The sequence below is a fragment of the Embiotoca jacksoni genome, unplaced genomic scaffold (genome assembly GCF_022577435.1).
Source record: "Embiotoca jacksoni isolate LCO1_2020_lvr unplaced genomic scaffold, fEmbJac1.0.p SCAF_2, whole genome shotgun sequence".
NCBI lineage: Eukaryota > Metazoa > Chordata > Actinopteri > Embiotocidae > Embiotoca > Embiotoca jacksoni.
In genome coordinates this window covers 12,021,432-12,042,613 of record NW_027185340.1, presented here as the reverse complement: position 1 = coordinate 12,042,613, position 21,182 = coordinate 12,021,432, and the positions used below count along the sequence as shown (strand labels likewise).

General features: G+C 39.3%; 1 protein-coding gene across 2 annotated transcripts in view; it reads right to left on the bottom strand.

The window, feature by feature from the left end:
* cps1 (carbamoyl-phosphate synthase 1, mitochondrial) overlaps positions 1-21,182 on the bottom strand; it is a 51,061-nt gene that overhangs the window by 7,264 nt on the left and 22,615 nt on the right. Inside the window, exons 25-33 of one of the 2 annotated variants that reach the window (XM_069154587.1) lie at positions 20,733-20,914; positions 17,835-18,029; positions 15,524-15,591; positions 12,809-12,884; positions 11,014-11,091; positions 8,054-8,161; positions 6,104-6,193; positions 5,578-5,748; positions 3,944-4,045 (exon numbers count right to left, since the gene is read on the bottom strand). In XM_069154587.1, the coding sequence (XP_069010688.1) occupies positions 3,962-4,045; positions 5,578-5,748; positions 6,104-6,193; positions 8,054-8,161; positions 11,014-11,091; positions 12,809-12,884; positions 15,524-15,591; positions 17,835-18,029; positions 20,733-20,914 (1,052 nt within the window). In that variant the 3' untranslated portion in view covers positions 3,944-3,961. The remainder of the gene's footprint in view (positions 1-3,943; positions 4,046-5,577; positions 5,749-6,103; positions 6,194-8,053; positions 8,162-11,013; positions 11,092-12,808; positions 12,885-15,523; positions 15,592-17,834; positions 18,030-20,732; positions 20,915-21,182) is intronic. The other variant, XM_069154586.1, reaches the window with a different exon arrangement.

Genomic DNA, 21,182 nt, shown 5'->3' with positions numbered 1-21,182 from the left:
AAATGAGGGAACAGTTAAAAGGAGAATGCGAAGGGAAAGGAACAGGGGAAGAGAATACAATGCAATGAGAAGGAAAGTAGAAGATACAATTAGGAAAATAAAAAAAAAAAATAAGATAAGCAGGAGAACATGATTGAAAGGAAAAGTGCAGGAACAAGAGCAGAAGACATAGACTTCTCGTTATTGTATTATAGACGATAAAAGAATAGTGGTGTGCCATGTAGGAAGCCATTCTTATTTCTCCATTTAAAAATCAGACAACCCCCCCTTACCTTGAAGAGGTGGTGTGGTTTATGCATTTGCACACACACGTAGTGGGTGGGGCCACTAGGGGGGGATTCATCCTTGAAGCAGGCTATCTAATCAGTGAATGTAATGTTAGCATACTAATGTAAGAGATGACGAAGAGAAGGAAATGCAGACAGGGAACCGGCATTGCTTATCATGCCTTTGTTCAAAGAGTACGGCAGGAAAGTATGCAGAGATAAAATGACAGAATTTAACCAAGAAAGAAAATGAAACAGGAAGAGGACCTTGTATAGAGAGGGAATGACAATGAGAAGGAACTTTTAATGAGAGACCAAAACAGATGCAAATGCACAAAGAGTGACACAAAGACATACATTTGCAGGTTTCTGAGTAAAACCTGCATCATCCAATTTTATCGACAACACCAACTGCAGAACCAAATCTGCAGCAGTCTCATTTTAATCATTCAATCTATGAAGAAATGAAAGAGGAAATATAATATCAGCAAAAACAAACAGGAAAGAGAGAAAAGCAGTTAAAAAAAAAAAAAATGGGACCAACAGCACCTGTAGAGATTTAACTGCTCTAAATATGAGAAACCAGCCTTCATGAACAGAACTATGAAGCAAATCTCTGTTATAATGGTAGGTCCATCAATTGCAATGGTCTGTCTCTGACAAAGAATGCGAGGGTCACAATAACCAAACCTCTCCAACCACGACATGGTCCCAGCACACACAAACACGACTTCCTCGTGTCCCTATCCCACACTGACTGCCCAGTCCTAAGATACAGCACAACTGTGAGGCTCCACAACAGGAACAATGTTATCTTGTGGCACCAGCTGAGCTCCAGTGGAGAAGGAAGTGAATATAGGAAGACATTTGCACATAACACTGCTGTTCAGCGTGGGCTTTGTTGGAAACGGAAGTGGCACCTGTTTAAATATCTCTATAGTCACAGCTAAATGGAAATTAACAGCTCAATATTACGATGTTTTTTCTTTCGGATGTTGCAACTGACGCATATTTTTTAACAACAAGAACAACAAAAACTTCCGCAAAGGCTCAGTTTTCTCAAAATGTATGTGGACTTGTGTCTGCCATTATGAGATTATCACCGGGGCTTATGTCATTCCTAAGATATTGCTATGTGATTATTATTACATTTGTGGGTGTCCAATGCTGAGTAGTTGCTAGTGTTTTTAGTTTGGATTCCAGGGAGCAAATAGTGAGTACGTTTGACTCCGTCATTTGGTTACTGGTACTAGTGATGTGCTCTATGTATGTTCTGCTGTGGTGCTGTCAGACGGTACTTGGGATAGTTTCTTGAGCATTATTAGGTGTTTAGTATTGTTGCTAGAGACGTTTGAGTTGTTGCTATGGTGATTCTGGGTGGTTTCCCGTGTGCCTTACCTGGGTACAACTGTGCCAGAAGTAGTAGCAATGCCAGAGTTAGTGTTTTTAGTAGCAGCAAACGTAATGGCAGTCCTGTTGTCATGGTGATAACCCATGCCATTTTGAGAGTATGTTGCAAATTGGCAACCACAATTAACTCGTAACCGGGACATATAAAGCTTGAATCTACACTTGTTCCTGGACAAAACTACAAAGTATTTGAAGACAACATCTTTACTTCTGTGCTACTACTCGTCGAAGTCCTTGTGCATGAAATTCGCTTTGTTTGAACAGTTTTCAGCTTCGACTTCATGGGACAGCAAAGTCTCAACATACTTGAGGTTGTATGACAACTGGTGAGCGCCTATTTTTTTTTCACTCTACATGGCGCACACCCCATGACAAGGTTGACTGGTGGGACAAATCCAGCAAGTCTATATGTGAGCAGACCATCCATTACGAAGATTTACAACCAGTTCTAAAGGTGGGATCGATTTTCTTGATTACTTTTTTGGGCAATTACAAGTCCCACATTAAGTCCACATGCTGGTATTTGTAAAAAGTTTTGGGCACGCCGTCATCCTCGGAGTGGTCAGCGCTTGACTGCAATTCAAGAGTGACTTTAGAACTCTGCATATCCCCTGAAAAGGAAGGCATGAACAGGAGTCTTCCCCAGGCACAGCTGGTAACCTCCATCCAAATCATTCCCCGAAGAGAGGCAGACCATCCGTGGAGGAGGCACAAACACAAACTCCCTTGTGTTAAAAAAAAAAAAAAAAAAAGATTGAACACAATGCTCCCTCTCCTGACATTCACAGGGATAATGTGGGGCACTTGCCAATGACATTTTTAAAAAGACGCTGCTGCAGACAGTGCAATGATGCATATACATCACCTCGTTGCATTATATGCGATATTCATTTGTGCTTTGCAGATTACAAAAAAACATCTTTGGAGGTTAATATTAAGAAATTGTTAAATCCATTTCTGCAACGTAAAAAAAAAAAGTTATAATAAGTCATTTTCTTACAGCTTGATACTCATTGTGCTGTATCAAACAGTATCAATCTGATCACAAAATTACAAAAAACCCTCTATTATTTTTTTTTTTAACAGAAGCTAAAAACTGTTTAAAATTGGAGACAAAGAATAGTAGTTCAAAAAACAATAATTGGGTGTCAAATGTATAATGTGTGAAGATTGTGAAGAAATTGCAGGTTATAGTGCAGTTTAAAAGTTTTTCTCTTCTTTTGTCTTCTCTCCCAGTCTGCTCAGTGCTTCACTCTCAAATGACTACATAGCTGTGTTAGACTTATAATATAGTACAGTAGCTTTACCTAGCAGAGTTTCACTGCACCTCATTTTCATATATTTTACTAGGTAACTTTGAAAAAGAACGTTTCAACAGTCGTCGTAGTCTCTGCTGTTTGTACTGTAGAATGTAATTTCACATTTGTTTTACTAGAGCCAGAGACTAATATGTGCTCCTTTTCCTCCTTTTGTTGTTTGATGGTGGTTGGCAAACAGCTTTTAGGTTAATTAGCACCACTGTCTGGCAATAGTAATGGATTACTACAAGGAGCTGGTGAAAACAGGTTAAGCAAGAGAAGATTGTAGTCGCATAAACAATCAATTTCTTTATTTTCTAGCAACTACTCAAAAATGATGACCCATCCCGAGTTTCTCCGAAACATTTTTCTCATGGGTAACCATGCTCACACGAATGAGTCTATTTCAGAAGTTATCATAATGTAATGAATGCCATTGTCAAGGAGACAAAACATTCAGCAGTTGGAAGGCATTTTTCTTCAGCCAATAACTTTGCACTGGGGAACCACACCAAACCACTATGTCAACTTCCTCCTCCTCAAATGTTGTTTTTATGCTCTTTCTCCTTTTAGATTCATAAATACAACTGTTATTGATCCTATGAGTTTGTATATGGCGATAGAAATGACACAACAGGGACTTGTTAGTGAAAAGAAAACAACATGGCTTCAAACGAGGGACTATCAGACAGTGAAAATGGGCAGCAACACCAAGGCTGTGAGGGAATAAGACAGATAAATGAAGATGTTCTCTCTGGACGTCAGTGACTTGTTCTTGTGATGATACAGCGAGGACACGAAGGATGACGGCTGACAGACAGAATATATTGATCAAACACTCTTTAGGCTACTTTGGCTGGATAATGGTTTCAGAAATCTGTGCGTGCCAGCGCGAGCTTAATGTTGTGGCAGCAATAATGAGTTTAACAAGAAGGAAATAAATAAGTATTACTTTGTGAAACAACTCACATGCACAGTGTCATGGTTTCAGGCAAGGCTCATATCAGTCAGAGGGTATGAAGTCTGTATCATATACTCCAAGTAAACTCTGGAAGTCTTTAAGCCTGGCACCTGGAGAATTCAGAGCTCCGATTAATATTCTACACCACTGTGCAGACTAGAAATTGAAAACTTTAGGTGGCGGGGAAGAGTGGAGGATTATACCTGCGTGATTGGCTCCAAACTACAACCATTGTTACAGCAGCTCTGTTGTAATTAGAGGTAGAAATTACTTTGGAAAAAATAGCTTTGGAACAGCTGGCGACACGTAAACTCTCTCATACCCAATCTAAAGAAGTAAGCTCCCCCAGTCGGCGTGAGACAGCAACCCTCTACTCCCCCTCATCATGCCTAGGGAAAAGGTATGAAGCAGTAATTGCTGCCTTTGTTATTAGATCCAACGGAAGCCATATTAGTGGAACCTGCAGTACCTATTAACATCATGCATGTAGGGTTTCTCTTTTATTAAAAGGAATTAATTACCCAACCATACTACATCAGGCTGTATGAAGTTCAGAGATTAGGTTATTAGAGACATTTAATACAAATCAAAAGTCACTTTTATACAACAAGTAGGTAGTACCTTTAAACTCACGATAGTTTGTGGTTTGAGGGAGTGTAGAGGGGGCTGCTGGAGAGCTTTGTTAAATGGTGCAACAAGCACTTGAAACTAAAGAATTTGATGCAAGAGACTGTGAAGCCACGGTTTAATCTTCCATTAGCGTGGTGTGCACGGGGTCTCATGAACAAGGACTAGAATAATTCAAACAGAGGCAGCTCCTTACCCAGAGTGCTGCTTTATTTTTGTCTTGAGTTGAACAACACTTTCACCAATCAGAAAGGCACTTTGGCCACTTGTGCCCTTTGCCAGCAACTTGGACTGAGCACAATGGTCATGTGTGCTGAGGGAGGAGACACTTGATGCCCACTTGGGGCTGATTGTCAAAAAGCTTTAGAGCTCACTACCAAGGCACAGTGGCTGAAAACAAGGCCACCTGGCTCTTTACAGGAACCGTTGATGACCAGCTTTAACTTTGGCTGACCAACGGAGAATCAAGCGCAGGTACTTGAGGCTGACCACAGAGGCACTTGGGGAGCATTTTCCACCTCCATCTGTGGCCATTGGTTAGATGCGAGGGGCTCCTGGGATACTCAAGTGTCCGTCTGGTGTGACAATAGGGCAACAATAAACTGTAAAACTTGCCGTGTGCATGTTTAAATGGGTCCAGTTCTGGCAGTAATATATCAATACCATGAAGGGTTTCATGGGGATAGGGCGTATTCTTTGGGACAACAATTGTGCCTTCCTGTCCCTGATCAAATATTTACCTTGCGGGCAGAAAAGGTTCATGAGCCAGCTGAGTGTGAAACTTAAGTGATGCAGTCAGTTCAATCAAAAAACAAAACACACCGTAGTTACCTTTTTGTTAACTTTCTTCTTATTTAAAAATACATCAATGCCCTGTATGTTCTATGTTACAAAACAGTTTCACGGCATTGCCAATTTCTAAAAAGAATATATTCGAAAAAAATAAATTGTGACTGAGGACAGTCTGAGAGTCATTTTCGAGGTATAAAAAGTCATTTTAATTTCCCTTTCTTACCTTGATTCCTACATAGTCCACCGGAATGATAGGTCTGTCCAGCGAGGGCAGGCTGGCCTCGTCCAAAGGCTCCCCCACCATCACTTTGGTTGCCACATTAATAAAGTCCACACCGATTGTTTTTGATACGAAAGGGAAGGAGCGAGATGCCCGCAGATTACACTCTATCACCTACAGGGGTACACAACACAAATACTGTTATTTCAAAACTGGATATAAAGATCTCCATTCTTTCAGGCTAATCCAAGCTTTGGTTAAATTCAGGCTAATCAGAAAATAAATATCGTCGGTGCAGATCTGTACATGATCAATGTGTAAACATATTGTACAAATGGCCTGACACGCACACACCTGTACAGTTTTGGAACATCAAAACTGAAGGCTAAATTGATCATAAAATCCATCCAGGTTTGTAAATGATTCTGAACACAAGGTGATTTCAATTTGTGAGTGAACTAAATTCGCTGCAACCAGGTGTGAAAATATCAATTTGTCATTTAGTCAAACTCGGAGAACTATTACCTACCATGACATCATTGCCTTTAACCAGAAATTGAGTGTTAAAGGGCCCCGAAATTTCAAATGCTTGTGCAATTTTCCGAGTGGCAATTTTCACCTAAAAGAAAAAGAACACACACACACTTAGAATAAATATTAGTCTCTCTTAAATGCTTTCATAATACATGTATAAACACAAATGGTGAAAATGATGGTTTAATGTACTTTTGGTTTCAAATGCAGTGTATGAGTTTAAGCTGCTCGTTTCCCACGGAATATCAATTGAAAGAAAAAGGATTGTAACATTGATGTGGTTTGAATCACTGTGGGTGCTTTCAATTCTGCTAATTTATGCTTCCTTCCGTCTTTGCTCCTCCGTGACCCAGAAATTGCTCCCCGTCCGCCATGTTCGAGGATGTTGCGATCCCTAAATGTGTCTCGGAGGAGAGGAGGAGAGAGGAAAGAGGAAGTTCCTCGAGGAGCTTTGAGCGGGGAAACACACGTGTGACGGACGTTTTTTTACTTGGACAGCAAATACCCCTTTGATCGAAATCTGGTTTATTGATTCATCTGGATAATTAGACTGTTGTGGAAACTGCTTTAATAAGATAGTATTGCATGATTTGTAACACTGAAGGCAAAATACCAAAGTAGCAGCAGTAGCTCTAACATGATGAGATGCCAAAGCAGGCAGGCAGCAGAAAATGACTCAAAGTGACCTTCTCATCAAGAATTCAACATGAAAAGTTGGTTTTGTGTCTAAAACTGCTGGATTTGCAAAAATGATGTATGGACAAATGGTCATTATAGGATCCTGGGCCGTTACCTTGTAATTGGCTATTAGCTCTGGTCAGAGCCATGGATTTTATGGATGTAGAGTTTTTTTTTAGTTTTTTTTTTTTTATAAAACTGCAGCAATAAACAGCTTTTTTGAGGTGGACAAACCATAGCTAATGAGTCTTCATGGCTGTTTGAATAATATTGCTCAGGTTTATCTGAGTTTCAGTTTGGGAATCAGTGACAGCTGAGAGGATGGAAAATGCATCACGTTGTTATACTCCAACTTTTCCACAGAGAAAAATTAATGGGTATGTGGAGTCTCTTTTGGTGGTCCTGTGTGGCTGATCAATAACACTGATTAAATCTTGTATAGGAAGAGTTTGCTAGGGTTGAAGCTGTGCAGTGATCTCTAATATGAGTTTTTGCATTAATGTAGCACAGCTGTCATATATTCAGCATCTTTTTAGTTTTAGTCATTCTAATGTCTCAAATATAATAATCACAATTATTGTGTCAGTGTCCTTTACTTTTGCAGAAGGCAAATGGCATGCTAGCCTTTTTTTTGTGTCACAACATTAATTGTGTGAGGAGGCTTTTCAGTTTTTGGACACAGCTTATTTCTTTCTACTTGTGGAGCTAACTTCATGTCATTGCTACCAGCTGCGTTTGTCCACTGAAACATCATGTTAGTGACCAGGAACTGACAAATGTCTTGCAAAGATGCATGTAGCACTCGAATTTACGTCTGAACAGTATTTCACAGGGCTTCCAGTGAGCTGGGGTTTCTTTCTTATTGATACTGAAAAATAATACATGCAGAGTGCTAATATGAAATGGTGGATACTTGTTTTCTGGCCATTTATCAGGCACATCAAGGAACTTTGGCTTGCAACACATCCCTGTCCCCCTTTTGGGGGAAAAAAAAAGGTGTAAAATATCAGTACAAAATCGAACTATTGGAAAACCACCAAGGTTAAATTAGTTTATAAAGACACTCTGTCAAGTAAATGCGTCTACTCTGCCTGCTATAGAAAAGTTGAATTTGATCTCTCATCAGTCACGTCCCTTTAATCTCCTGGCCGGTGTAAAGCCACTGCCACTCAGTGGTGTCCAACGTGGACATCTATTTTTACCCTACCAGGTGAAAAATTATACTTTTTTTTTTTATTAAGTGAATGTTTGAGGTGATTTAACTGACCTTTTCCAGCGCCCCCTGGCTAATGGTCTGGGTTGGCAGCATTAGGGTGGCGTCCCCCGAGTGTACTCCGGCATCCTCCACATGCTCCGTTATGGCATGGACCACAACCTGGACAGACATACGCCGATTATGACACACAAAAAGTATTTGCAAGCAGGTCACGGCTCTAATAAGCGACAGAAATGCCTACTCAAGTTAAATCATCTTCTCACAGCCCTGGTCTGCTAGCCAAGAGAATGTTTCGGACTTATGTGAAAAATAGAAGGGAAAAATGCAGTGTCAACATTTGAACCAGTTCAAAAACAATCAGTGCCACACGGTGCATTCAGAGGAAATTCATTAATGCCCCCACTCTGTCTGTGAGCCTGTATTTGTTGACGACTCCAGTTAGAAACAATGTTTGCAGGGTCAAAAGAATAACTTCCAATATTTTAACCAGAGGAAAGAAGATCTGTATCTCTGTGCAATTCGAGAGCGTGAGTGTGTCTCTGTAAATGAGCTGCTGTGTCATTAGCACTCTTCAGATGGAGCCTGTAATTAATACGTATTATCTCTGACTTTTTCTCACACACACACACACACACACACACACACAGAGTAATGAGGCCTGTTTGGTATTCAATGAATGAGCAGCTTGTTAATGTGATACTGAAGATAAGGGATGGGCTGTATTCAGAGAAGGCGTGAGTGAGAAAGTGAGAAAATCTACCATACAACTGGAGGCCACGTTCGAACTGACACCCTTGGAATGACACTCACAGTCTAAACAACAGAGAAACCGACAGGACAGGTACCTAAGTGCTTCAGTCACCTGCTGCCACTCACACTGCAGATACACTCAGAGGTATTCAAAAGTTATACTGGTTTACTGCTAAGGGATTTTCAATGCGAGTCTCAGAGGTCATGTTAAGATAAACTTAGCAATTTACTTTCTTTGTGGCATCCCAAATTTCCTCATCAATTTTATTTTCCCCGGAATGTCTTTCAGCAACCTGCAGAAAAACACATATCCCATCTTTCATCATATGGGAACGTGTTTGTGATCACGGAGATAATTTAAAGAACCAGTTTTTAGTATTAATAGAATGTTGGTAATATGTTTACACATCACACATAACAGTGCAACATAAAGCACAGCAGGAAAATACAAAGACAATAAAAGCAATTTAAAGAAAAAAGGAAAAATCTGTTGTGGCTCAGATATATAATACATTTTTTGTAACAATAATGATTTCAATATTCCCTAAATTAATCTAATCCAAAAAAGAATATATCAATATCTGTCCTACCTCATTTAAATAAAAAAAAAATAATGGAGGACTAAATGATGCCACAGACATGAATAATAATACTGTAGTAAATAAAAATATGGTCAAACAGGGTGTCAATATAAATAGAAGAGGAAAAATGTTTTCCAGGCTGTTACATAGATCAGAATGACGTTACATTATGTTGAAGATGCATCCTGTTACAACCCCACACTATTTTTGTTTTTATAATTGAAATGAGAAGCAAGAAGGAAGTCTTCCCAGTTATAATTAAGGGGCAGCAGATATAAATTGTCCAGTCTTACAAATATCTTTGTGTCTAACCTGGGCAGTAAAATAAACTGGAGAAAGAACACTGAGGTTGTATTCACAAAGTCTCTGTAAAAACGATTCTTCTTAAAGAAAGTTAGATCCCTTGATTTCGGAAAGAAGCTTCTTCATGCTTTTATCAGGGAATCTTTGCTAGTCTTGTCTTTTATGCTGTGCTCTGCTGGGCAGGCAGTATCACTGCGGATGATAAAAACAGGATTAACTAGAAGGGCCAATAGTCCACTCTATAATATGCAAATATGTGCCTGCAACCACTATATCTGTCTGAATATATTTCCAAAACTCTCAGAACGATGTCAAAATACGTTCACGTCAGCTGTTGTTGCAGTTTTTGTTCTCCCACATGAAACCTGTCCCAGAGTGCTCTATAACGACTGCTTGCTGTATACAAGTTTGAGCAAGTACATGTGTATCATAGAGGATTACTGGTACCTGTGAATGTGGGTTTACATTTATAAAACTGCCTCGCGTACGTACTGGGAAAGAAATTTAGCCTTGAACTTAGCCGCTGGGACTGAAGCACGCGCAACACGCTCTGGTGTACACCCCCAACGAGGACACACAAAGAGGGTCGGTAAAAAAAAAATTGTGATGCGGTGACCTGCTGGAATTTATTACCTGTATTACTGCTGGCCAGTACATCACCCATTGCCAATGTTTTATCTCTATTGAACTTTACTACCATTTATTGGCTTTTAAGATGTATGCCATAGACTTCATACCTTCCCAGACAAACCAAGCAAAAACATATCCTCCTTGGCCGGTAATAAGATGATTCAGAAAGGTTGGCTCAGTGATTGGCCCAGACTCACTTGAGGTCACTGTAGAAATGTAAGAATGAGGGCCAAACTCAAACGGCGTCTGTATTTTAAAAAACATCCATTACACTGTTTTGAACAGACTCATTCAGTGATGCACTAGTGAGGTTTCAGTATTCTTCTGAAACACTCAGAAGGTCTTCTGTTTCAGCAGCAGTCAGATTTTTTTTTTTTTTTTTTTTTTTTTCTTTCTTTCTTTCTTTCTAAGCACTTTGAGATGTGATCTGGATCCACAGCAGCTTTCGGTTATTATTTAAATCTCAAATAGCTTTTTTTATGGTGTTATTTCATTATTTGTTCTGGACTGATGATGTCTGTATTGTTTGCTTTCTGTACGAGTTGATATGGTGGTAAATGAGTTTCCCCACTGGGGACTAACAAAGCCGTTTAATGTTTAACTTTTTTTGCTTGGTGTAACTAGTGCAGGCGGAATATACTAATAATGCATCTGGCGCATGGACATATTCACATACATAGAAGGACAACATAATGTTATGGAGTCAGATGAAAGCCTCAGTAACTGGACAGAGTGGTGTGTTGTCACCTTGCCATCCTTGGCCACAGCATCCACCTCCACCTCCCGGGCACCACGTATGAACTTGGTGATGACCACTGGGTGCTCCTGGAGGACAACAGAAAGGGTATTCTATCAATATATAGATCAAGTAAATTGACCTAATCTGAACAAGGTTGTTGCCTTGTCTGTGTATAGGCAGTCGGTCAGTTTTCAGTGATATCTTTGTGGTGCTCACTCCATCCGTGAGCACACAGGTTTTGAAAAGTTTAAACCTTTGATTACATGAACTTGTTACAAAACAGTTGTCTATTTACACATTCAGCAGTTATGAAGCATACAAAATAACATCATTCTTTTAGAGTCGTTTCTGGCTATTTATTTAATGTAACATTAACTGTCTTTTAGCTCCGGTTAGGACTCTGGTTTTGGTATAATCCATTGAACAGGACTCGCTCAGCTAGATGGTGAACACAGTGGAGTATTTGGCAGCTGAAGAGTAAAAGATTTCACCCACGAGTTGGTAGAGCTTTTTTTTTTTTCTTTTTCTGAAAACAGCTGCCGGCTGCGGTTGAAAATGACACTATTAAAGCAATGATAGTGAACCCAAACAGTAAAGTTGCTGGCCAGAGATCTAAACAATTTGCTGAATTCAGTGACAGCTCATTAAAGGTCCCATATTGTATACTTTTCTGGTGTTTTGTTTGCAGTCTTGATGTACACAACAATATATTTCTGTTGGTTGAAGTACTAAAAAATCATCTCAGGATATTTTTAAGTCTACTCTCTTAAGCTGCTTTCTTTAAGTTGCATTAATATCAATGATCCTCTCTTCTTTTCTGAGTGACGCACACCCAGGTTCATCATAGATGTGATTTTATTCGGACAGTGGGCCGTACTGACGGCGGACATATTCACTGTATTTATAGCGCCATAACCTTCTTTGAAACCCCCCCTCCAAAAAAAGGATATCTAAGATGAAACAATATGGGACCTTTAAAGCCAATGGGAGCTGCAGATTTGGGTGACCATTCTCTGTAGTTTCATTACTACAAGCACCGTTTTTCATAGTGTTGCATTATTTTGATATTATCATCTGATATATTGTTAGTATAAAAATATGAATTATAGCTGCCTCAAATTAAACTTTCAGCTTCATTTTCAGGGGGTTCACGTGTACTAAAAAAGTATTTTCTGCTCAGATCCAAGAAACTGAATGAAATACCCCCCTTAAACATATGGCTAATGCAACCAAGTTTGATCCCTGGGCCCACTCCAACTAAACAGAATATCCACTTTATTAAAGCTCTGTATTGAGATTGCTGCAAGTCCTAAAACCTAAAAAATACCACCAGTTCATATACCTACAAACCTGCATTTGTGAAACAAGGGTATGTAATCATCCATTTGTTAAAGCCTATTAAACCAACATGAACAGGTTTGCTTTGGTGCTCTGGTGGTTTGATATGAGCATGTCTCTGAATGCTTGCAGTCCCAGGTCAAGGCCTGCGGACGGGCTAAATGTCCCCCAAGCTACCTCGGTGTTTAGAGAAGCAGAGACAGGATCAGAATACCAGCCAACAAAGCTGGTTGTATTCGACAACTGAAAGTAGAGGGAGAACACTGCCAGAAAGTAGTCTGAGAGTGTGTTAGTGTGTGGGAGTTGGAGGGAGAGAGATCTCATATGTCCCAACAGGAAAATTAAATTAAATTTAAGACAGTCAAAAAAAAAAAAAAAAAAAAAAAAAGTGAAGGTGAGACATCAGGAAGGCGTCTTTGACTGCGTCTACATGTCTGCACGTGAGAGAGTTAAGACTGATCTTACCTGAGACACCTGTGTAGCCTCCTCCAAGAAGCGTTTCATCTCCTCCTCTCCGTACACAACGTTCATTGCAGAGCCACTGGTGAGATACAAGCAGGAGGGAGAGGGAGAGAAAACAAAAGGACGCACAGGAGAGGAAGAGAAGTAAGCAAACAGGAGAACATACGAGCTTCAAATGATTGTTCAAAACCCTCATTATCTCTCCATTGCATCACTATTACCACTGGGAACAAGATCTGGAAACAGTCAAAATGAGGATCATGAGAGAGGGAGAGGGAGAGAAGAACAGCTATTTAGGTCAAAAAGCACTCCGGGCTCTTGAAAACGAGTTCAGAACTTCATCATTAAAAAAACAACGGATTTGGGCTCGTCTTTTTGTGGTTGTTGTTTTTGATTTGAGACTACTCGCTGGGCTATCCTGCTGCTTGAAAATGAGGAGCTGAGAGAAACAGGACAGAGAAAGGCCACAGGCTCGGGTCACAGCTTTATTTCTTAGCTGTCTGTAGCTCAGAGGCAGACATATGTCCGAACCCCGGAGGGATACCGACCCTCGATTTCAGTACCAGCGATTGAAGATTTTTCATACATTTGAATGAAAGCACATCTTTGACCCAGACGACATCTGCTTTTCGTGTCACTGTTCTCTGAATTTTATGAATTAATCCAGTTATTTTAGAGGAATTTCTGTAAAACAATTTAGTATACATTTGTAATGAACAGTAAAAGAAACAATGCTAGTGGACAACTTCTGCAGTCAATTGAGTAAAGCGTGGGAGGGACGCTGCGGTCTTGAAGCCGACTGATCACTTGTTCCTTTTGTGAACACTGCAAAGACGGTGACATTTAAAAGAACTGAAGTAAAATTATCCCAAGCACTGGATTGGAAATACAAGATAAAGGATTTTTTTGGTGGCAAAATATATTCATGGTCATTTAAGTCAATCATTTAGTTGATGTTCACATTAGCATTTTGAGATTGCAGAGGATATGCCATCTGCTTCAACTCGTAACCAAAATTATTTTTAGTAAAACAAGGCAAGAGTACAGATTTCATGGCAGGGTTTTCATTAAGTCATGTCTTTATCTGTCAATACAAATAGTAATTAGAGGTGCAATGGCTTCAAAGATCTGTTTAATTCCGCATCCTGATTTGATTTCAACCTCCAGGACAAATCTTGCAGCAGGTCTGAGGTCAGCGCAGTAGTCATCATCCTGAGCTGTGGTTCGGCTCATTGTTGGTGCATCGCTATCTTGAGGCAGCAGATCGCAAATGCATTTAACTGTTATTTTTAGGGTGTGTTATAGAGATGGATACACTCTTCTTGTTACACACATAAGGACACGCGGCAGCGCACAAACATGCAAAATATTCAAAATAAAAAGATAACCATCTTAAAGATTATTATTGTGTGCATCAATCTGCACTCAAGCAGATCTGTTTCCTCTGCAGAGACGCGTTCCTTCCAACTGTTTAGCAAATCGTCCAATCATAGCAGCAATCTGCCAAGGTGCAGGCACACTTGACTCTTAAAGGGAATAGAAGATGACTCTCTGATTGGTTTATTTAATGTTATGTCCAAAACACACCCACGATAATTAAGAGACTAAGTACAATGCCTTTGAACCATGTGTCTGAATTTGCGCTCGGATAATCTGCCGTTAAACTAGCAAAAGTGGATTTGGACTCTCCCTAAATGCACCTTCATAGGACTGCAGTAAATTCACTCGATGGATTTTTAATGAAAATGAGTGTGGTTATTTTCCTGCTTTGCTTTATTGCCCCGGTTCAGATTGTGAACACTGCTCACCCACTCACATATGCCGGCACACGGATACACAGCTACTTTGCATTTGCACAACAGCTTTTGCAGAACTTTTAAATGGTGAAGTGACAAAACATAGCATATTTATGCTGTGGTTAGACATTGTTGAAGCCGTTTTACTCATAAAGAAGTCCCCTGAATATAATGGTGAAACTAGAAACTAGTTTGAAATCTTTCTGAACGCTTTTGCCTGTCATTTTAGAGCTTAATAATTGTATGATTATAATTACTTCAACATCAAGTGGAAGTGAACCTCGATTCTTGTTCATATGCCTCCACTAAATGAAATTATGTTGATAATTGGTGTTTAAAATGTTACCTAGTGCTCAAACTTTAGGGTTTGCCACAGTTTCCTGTAAAAACAGCATCACAGCTTAAATGTCCAAAGCTCCATTATACACAAGTTTTCAGTGACACCAAAAGCCCTGCTGAAACCAGGGTGTCATTATGACATCTGCTGGACAACAGTGTCACTGCACAATTGAAGGAGCATTAGTGTTCATTAATCATCATAAAAATAAAAAAAAAAGTATTGTATTTAGTTAGCAATTAGTCTGTGAATTAGCTATTCTGAAATTCCCCAAAAAATTCCTCCATGCCTTAGCCAGCCAGGACTGCACTGCTGTCTCCCCTGTATTTGTTCAAATACTTCACTGGTTAGAAATATGACAGAAGACAACTCATTCTGATTAGATTTTTTTTTTTGACCTGGCAGTTTATACTGCTAAAACAAATTACACTAAATATGTTCAATTCTTAATTAAACTATTAAGGTGTTCTAGTGACTGAACTGGTACATTTATGGTTAATAGACTACTGATATAAGAACAATATTTTCATCCTCTAATATGATAAGAATTACATACAAGTGTTGGTATGATGTCAAACAACTTACCTGAGGACATATGAGGGCCTCAGCAGACAGGGATAACCCACCTGGTCGGCAAAGGCAAAGGCATCGTCCTGTGAAAGAAGAAAAGAGCACAGCAGATACGTCATGTTATTAAAATAAGGGCAACAATTATCCAGAATAATCGGACACAACTTGAAACCCCCGAAGAATACACTTTTATTAGGTTCATGCGACACTGCATTCAACTAAAAAAAAAAAAAAAAAAATTCTGTCAACTATTTAGTCTTCCTCTGGCATCAGATTTTACACACGGGTTTAACGTATTGTAGTAATCAGGATTACATATGCAAGTAGTATAAAGTGGTTGAAATTAAGGTCAATTTAAGCCAAATGTTGAAAAATAGGGCTGAGTGCTAGAAACAAAATCAAATATCACCGCATTTTTTATCAAATACCTCTATGTTGATATTGCAATCAATATTGTAAGGATAGTGATCGGCGGTCAGTGCTTTCTCAAAATATATACACAATACAATTTTTTACAAATAACCATGAATACTGACAATCACAAAGTAGGTAGGGGCAAATAGCTGGAACAGTCTGGCCAGTTGAGAAAATTACACCACTTTACTGTGATGCAGCCTTTTAACCAGGAAACACTTGTACCAAATAACAATACATAAAATCTAAAATTACATGTAGTCCCATATCACCATATTGATATGTTGCCCAGCCCTACTTAAAAGTTACCAAACTTTTAGTTTTGTTTGAACCCATCAACTCAAAATGGCAAGAAATAAATACCAAATAACAAAGCACTTGTACAGTAATGAATGGTTCGGAGAATGAATGTAGACCTGACAGTTCAAAGGTTTTTTGCCAAAACATCAAAATGCATGTAATATCAACAGTTAGATGTTCTGTGTTACTGAAAGTTTTGACATGTGGATTAATCCAGGACTTCTAGTCACTGAGATGAGAGTCATTTTGAAGTAACTGCATTCTAACAGACAAACAATAAGAGATTGAAGTCTAAAGTTTGACAACAGAGCAATTCTTAAAACCAGTTTTGTTGTTCAGTAACATATCGCCAGTGTTAAACCTAAGCTCAGAGAAAAAATATTTAATATCAAAACAAGGGTGTGTGCACTTGATCTCAAAGTAACAAACCTTACATAAAGCAAGCTCCTTTTCTTATACCTCTCAATTCAACTTCATACATTTTATATGGCCTTGTGAATAAAGGGTCTACATCAATATCTGCCAGGAACAGAACAAATCAAAGGAGTAAAAGGGATAATATACGTGCTCCATACATTAAAAAAAAAAAAAAAAAAAAAAAAAAAAGTGGGGCTTTAAATGAATCTTCCTTTTGATTTTCTTTTTTCTTTTTCTTACCCGAATTCAGTTTACATGAGGAAGAAAGAGGACATAACAGTGAAGGTAAAAACCTCACCATCACCATTATCATCGCTCCTTCTCCCTTTTTATTTTTCCATCTCTGCAGGTCTAGCCTTTTTCTCTCTATCATTACCCACAGTTCACTCGCCAGTTAAAATTCCATTTACAAACACAAAAACACCTTCACAGAGATGCAAGAAGCAAGAAGAGTCTCCCCACGGCTCTGCTGGAGTTACCCGGCCCGTTAAAAACAAACAGTTTCTTCAAAATTGGCATGGAAATAGAACATGCAGGTCGACTCTGGAGAGACTCAGAACATTATCCGTGTGTGCAGTGGATAATCGCTCCTCAGTGGTAAGTGAATGCATGAGCAGAGGTAATGGAGATGTTTTTTTTAGCACAGACTACAGACATATTTCAGAGCTCCACATGTTCCGCAGAGAGGCTTCATTCAGATGGAGCCGAGACCAAACGCAAGACAAATACTACACATAGTGGGGAGTAGTAGCTCTAAGAGGAAAACAATTCTAAAATAATAAGCGAAGATGTGAAGAAATGCAATTTTTTGGGGGGGTAAATTAAAAGCCCTGTAGCATTTCATACACAGTACAGTCATATACTAGGTTTTAAACTTGTCTTGTTTTAACAATTTGTCCAAATTTCTTTTTTTTCTTGTCAAAACTAGTGCTTGTGGTCAAAAGTCAGGATGCAAAATCACATGAGCAATCAAAGTAACTGAACTTTGTTTCCTGACCTGATGGAGTGTAATTTTAGATTCTCACAAAAGTAATACCATGACCACAAAAGCTTATCCTCTGTGTTTGGGATGGTGCCCATACATCTTCACGAGCCATTTGAAAAGATTTTCTTAGCAAATTGTCAGAATACATTTTACAAAATATTGCACTACTGCATAATGTTAACATATCAATTATTCATTGTTTTCTCTCACCAGGGAGTTTAGGGCCCTCCATGGGGCCTGGGCCACCTCGAGGTCATCGAGGATACTGGAGAAGACGGAGCGCTCCTCTGCTCGGTCAATCTGCAGAGGACTCGTCCCCAGAATCTTCACCCCGTTCAGGTGCAATGGGACAGCCACGTTGTTGGGAATCTGACCTCCCACTGATACGATGCTGCCAGAGCAACCCTGGAGAAGAGAGGAGAGAGGTGAGTTGAGAAAAAGAAGAAAACAAAGAGCAGGTACAACACTAGAACAAGAAAAGACAGGGAGGGAAGAGACGGGAGAAGGAGAGCCACCCTGCTACAGCCCAGACTTACAGTCTGAAACCTGCAGCCACTTCCAACCTTCTGACCGCTGGTCACAGTGAAAATACGAGACAAACACAAACAGCTGATCTCTGTCATGCCATGGGTTTAGTTATCACAGATAACAAGGATGGTGTGCATGTGTTTGCATGCGTGCACCTGTGTGAACAAGTGTGTGTGTGCTCCTTTTAATAACAGCATGCAACCTCTTTCTCTGTCAAGCTGATCCAAGGGGAATGCTGTTTCCATGGCAATGCCAGGTTGTATCTCTTCATTATTCATGGGTCGGCTCTCCTGCTCCTGTCCAGGGTTCATCTCCACGCTCTAATGCCGTATTTATCACACACACATATACAAAGCAAGAGGGCACTGTAGCTGGGAGAGGGATTGATGGTAATGCGATCTCCCTGAACAAACAAACACTTAATCACACCCGGATCCCACCGCAACTTTAACTGGTTTACAATTCCTCGGCAAGGGAAAGTCAGTGGACATTAGTACACAAACACAGCGCAACATAAATACACAAGCACCGACAAACATAGACAAAGAAAATATCAGGGAAAATGGTGCCCTTGAACATCATCAGGGTCAGAACACAACACAGTTTCCTCCTTCTCTACTCTATTATGTGCACAATATATTATTCGAGTAGGATTGTTTATGTAAAATCCAATTTTAAATACAGTTGTACAATCATAAAGAAATAATCTGGTATCATAAATAATGAGACAATTGTCTGTGATATAATTATACAGGATACACACTCCAAGATTTTATACATCTGAACTTTGAATTCTAACTGACAAATAAATATTTTTGATAAAGTACAACAAGCTTTTCCCCTTTTTCTGTAAATACGACTAACCTTGCTCAAATAATTTATATAATGACCTAAAACAGTCACTATGATGTAAAATGACCACCTAAGAATATACTCACCCCTCAAAAATAGTTTGCATGCAGTACCACAAGAACTACGAGTGTTACAGAGAGGTCAGGAAACCTCGAGAAACCATAAAACATTTACACACCTGTAAGTACAAAAGCTCTTGGATCATAAATGAGCATGGAGTATTGCATAATAAATGTCCCAATTAACAACCCATTAAAAGTTGCATTAGTTTCTAGAGACGGAAGTTTTGTATCGCTGCTTTTAAGGCCAGCATCATTCTGAAGCATTAAAAGGCAGAAAAAGCCGCACACTTCACCAGCTTCTGTTTTTACAGGTAAATATGAATAGACAGAGTGGTTATAGCTATTGCTTGTTATGTCTCACCCATGCCACTCTGAGCAGGGAACGCTTTTTGTTTCCAGCACTCTGGACATGTGCTCTGTGGGAAGCCCATGGTAATAAGTCACAGTCATGCTGCTCATGTTCGATTTTGATCTTTTTTTTTTCCTTTCTTTTTTTTCGGTAAAGAATATATTTTGAGCAGTGCAGCCATGTCAAAACATATCAGAAAGCTTTGCTTTGGGAAATTATGATGCCATTATGTGTGTGCTTGTATGCAGACGTAGACCAATAATTCTAACTGCCAGTAATATTGTGCAAACATTGTTTAAGGCCCACTAGTGCTGTCTTTCTTTGATATAGCCGTCAAATGTGATTTCTTTAATATATGGTGTAAGTATTGTGTAATCGATCCATACTGCTCTGCTGATGGGAAACCCGAAACTGATGGTAATGCGATATTCCAATCAGATTCCACTCAATACACATTAATATAGTTATGATCATTGATATAACCCTGTAATAGATTGTTGACCTCTCCCACAGCATGCTGTGATAGGCCCATTGATCTAGCTCGCTGTATGAGGGTGCTGAACATTAATCATTGATCATATTGGTGGTACAACACTGGAAGTCGTCATGTCTTAAGCTGTTACAATTGGGAAGTTTTAATTAATGATCAATTGCTGATGGTAAATTAGCAATTTATTTATGTTTCTCCTTTGACTGCAACCCGTTTGCTGCAAAAGAGACAAGTCGCCTCCACCATGTTATTAGGGATATGGGTCATGATTATAGAATATTCCAATTGTCATTAAAATATGAAAAATGTATGTGTCCATGCGACTGTCATCCTTCTCTATTCCCCCTGGCTTTATCACCACAACTAAAAGCGGTTTTCCAGCTGCCATTCAACAACATAAGGAAAAGAAAAAAACGTTGCTACCAAGCTCCAAAGCTTTTGGTTAAATATTAGAAGTTAAGCTATTCACAGTGAACAGTTGATGGCACAATTCTCCACTCGTGTTCCAATAAGCCATAACGGAAGAAGGGGATGCAACAAGATGATGCCATTAAAAGGCCAGTAAAATGTTAAATGGTGGAAAACTACGTAGAAACAGTGATGGTAATAATTTCTGTCAGCTGTATTTATACAAATGAATCAAAACAATCCCAACGATTATACAAAATGATTACGCTCAGCTCAAATAATTGCAATCAACCGAATATGTAATAATTGTGATAAGAAGTGTCTTATCTACTAATACCTGGTCTTTTCCTTGATTTAATAAAAAACAAATGATATTTACTTCACAAATACAATGTGTATGGTAGTGATCGTGGTCTAACCTCATGTTGGGTGATGTCCAGGATGCGTTCCAGTGTCAGCTCTTCAAAATACAGGCGGTCACACTCGTCAAAGTCAGTGCTGACCGTCTCAGGGTTGTGGTTGACCACCACCGTCTTCTTGCCCATTTGCCTCAAGGCTCTGATGCTGGACACTGCACACCAGTCAAACTCAACGCTGCTGCCTGTTGGGAGCAAACCGTTGATAAATGTGATCTTGTTGGCCATAAACAGGAGTTCACAATTTCAGCGTAACAGTTACACTAATTTTAGATCGTATGCGTTGAAACTGAATTTCCTGTGAACATTATTGCTTCCTGGGAAATAAACTACCTTCGATAACAAACTAACTTTTGTATGGAGCAAGTTTAAACTTAAATTGTATACACTTAATACACAACACAAATGTTCGTGGTAAATAGTATATTAAATAGTATTATTCATTTGTTAATA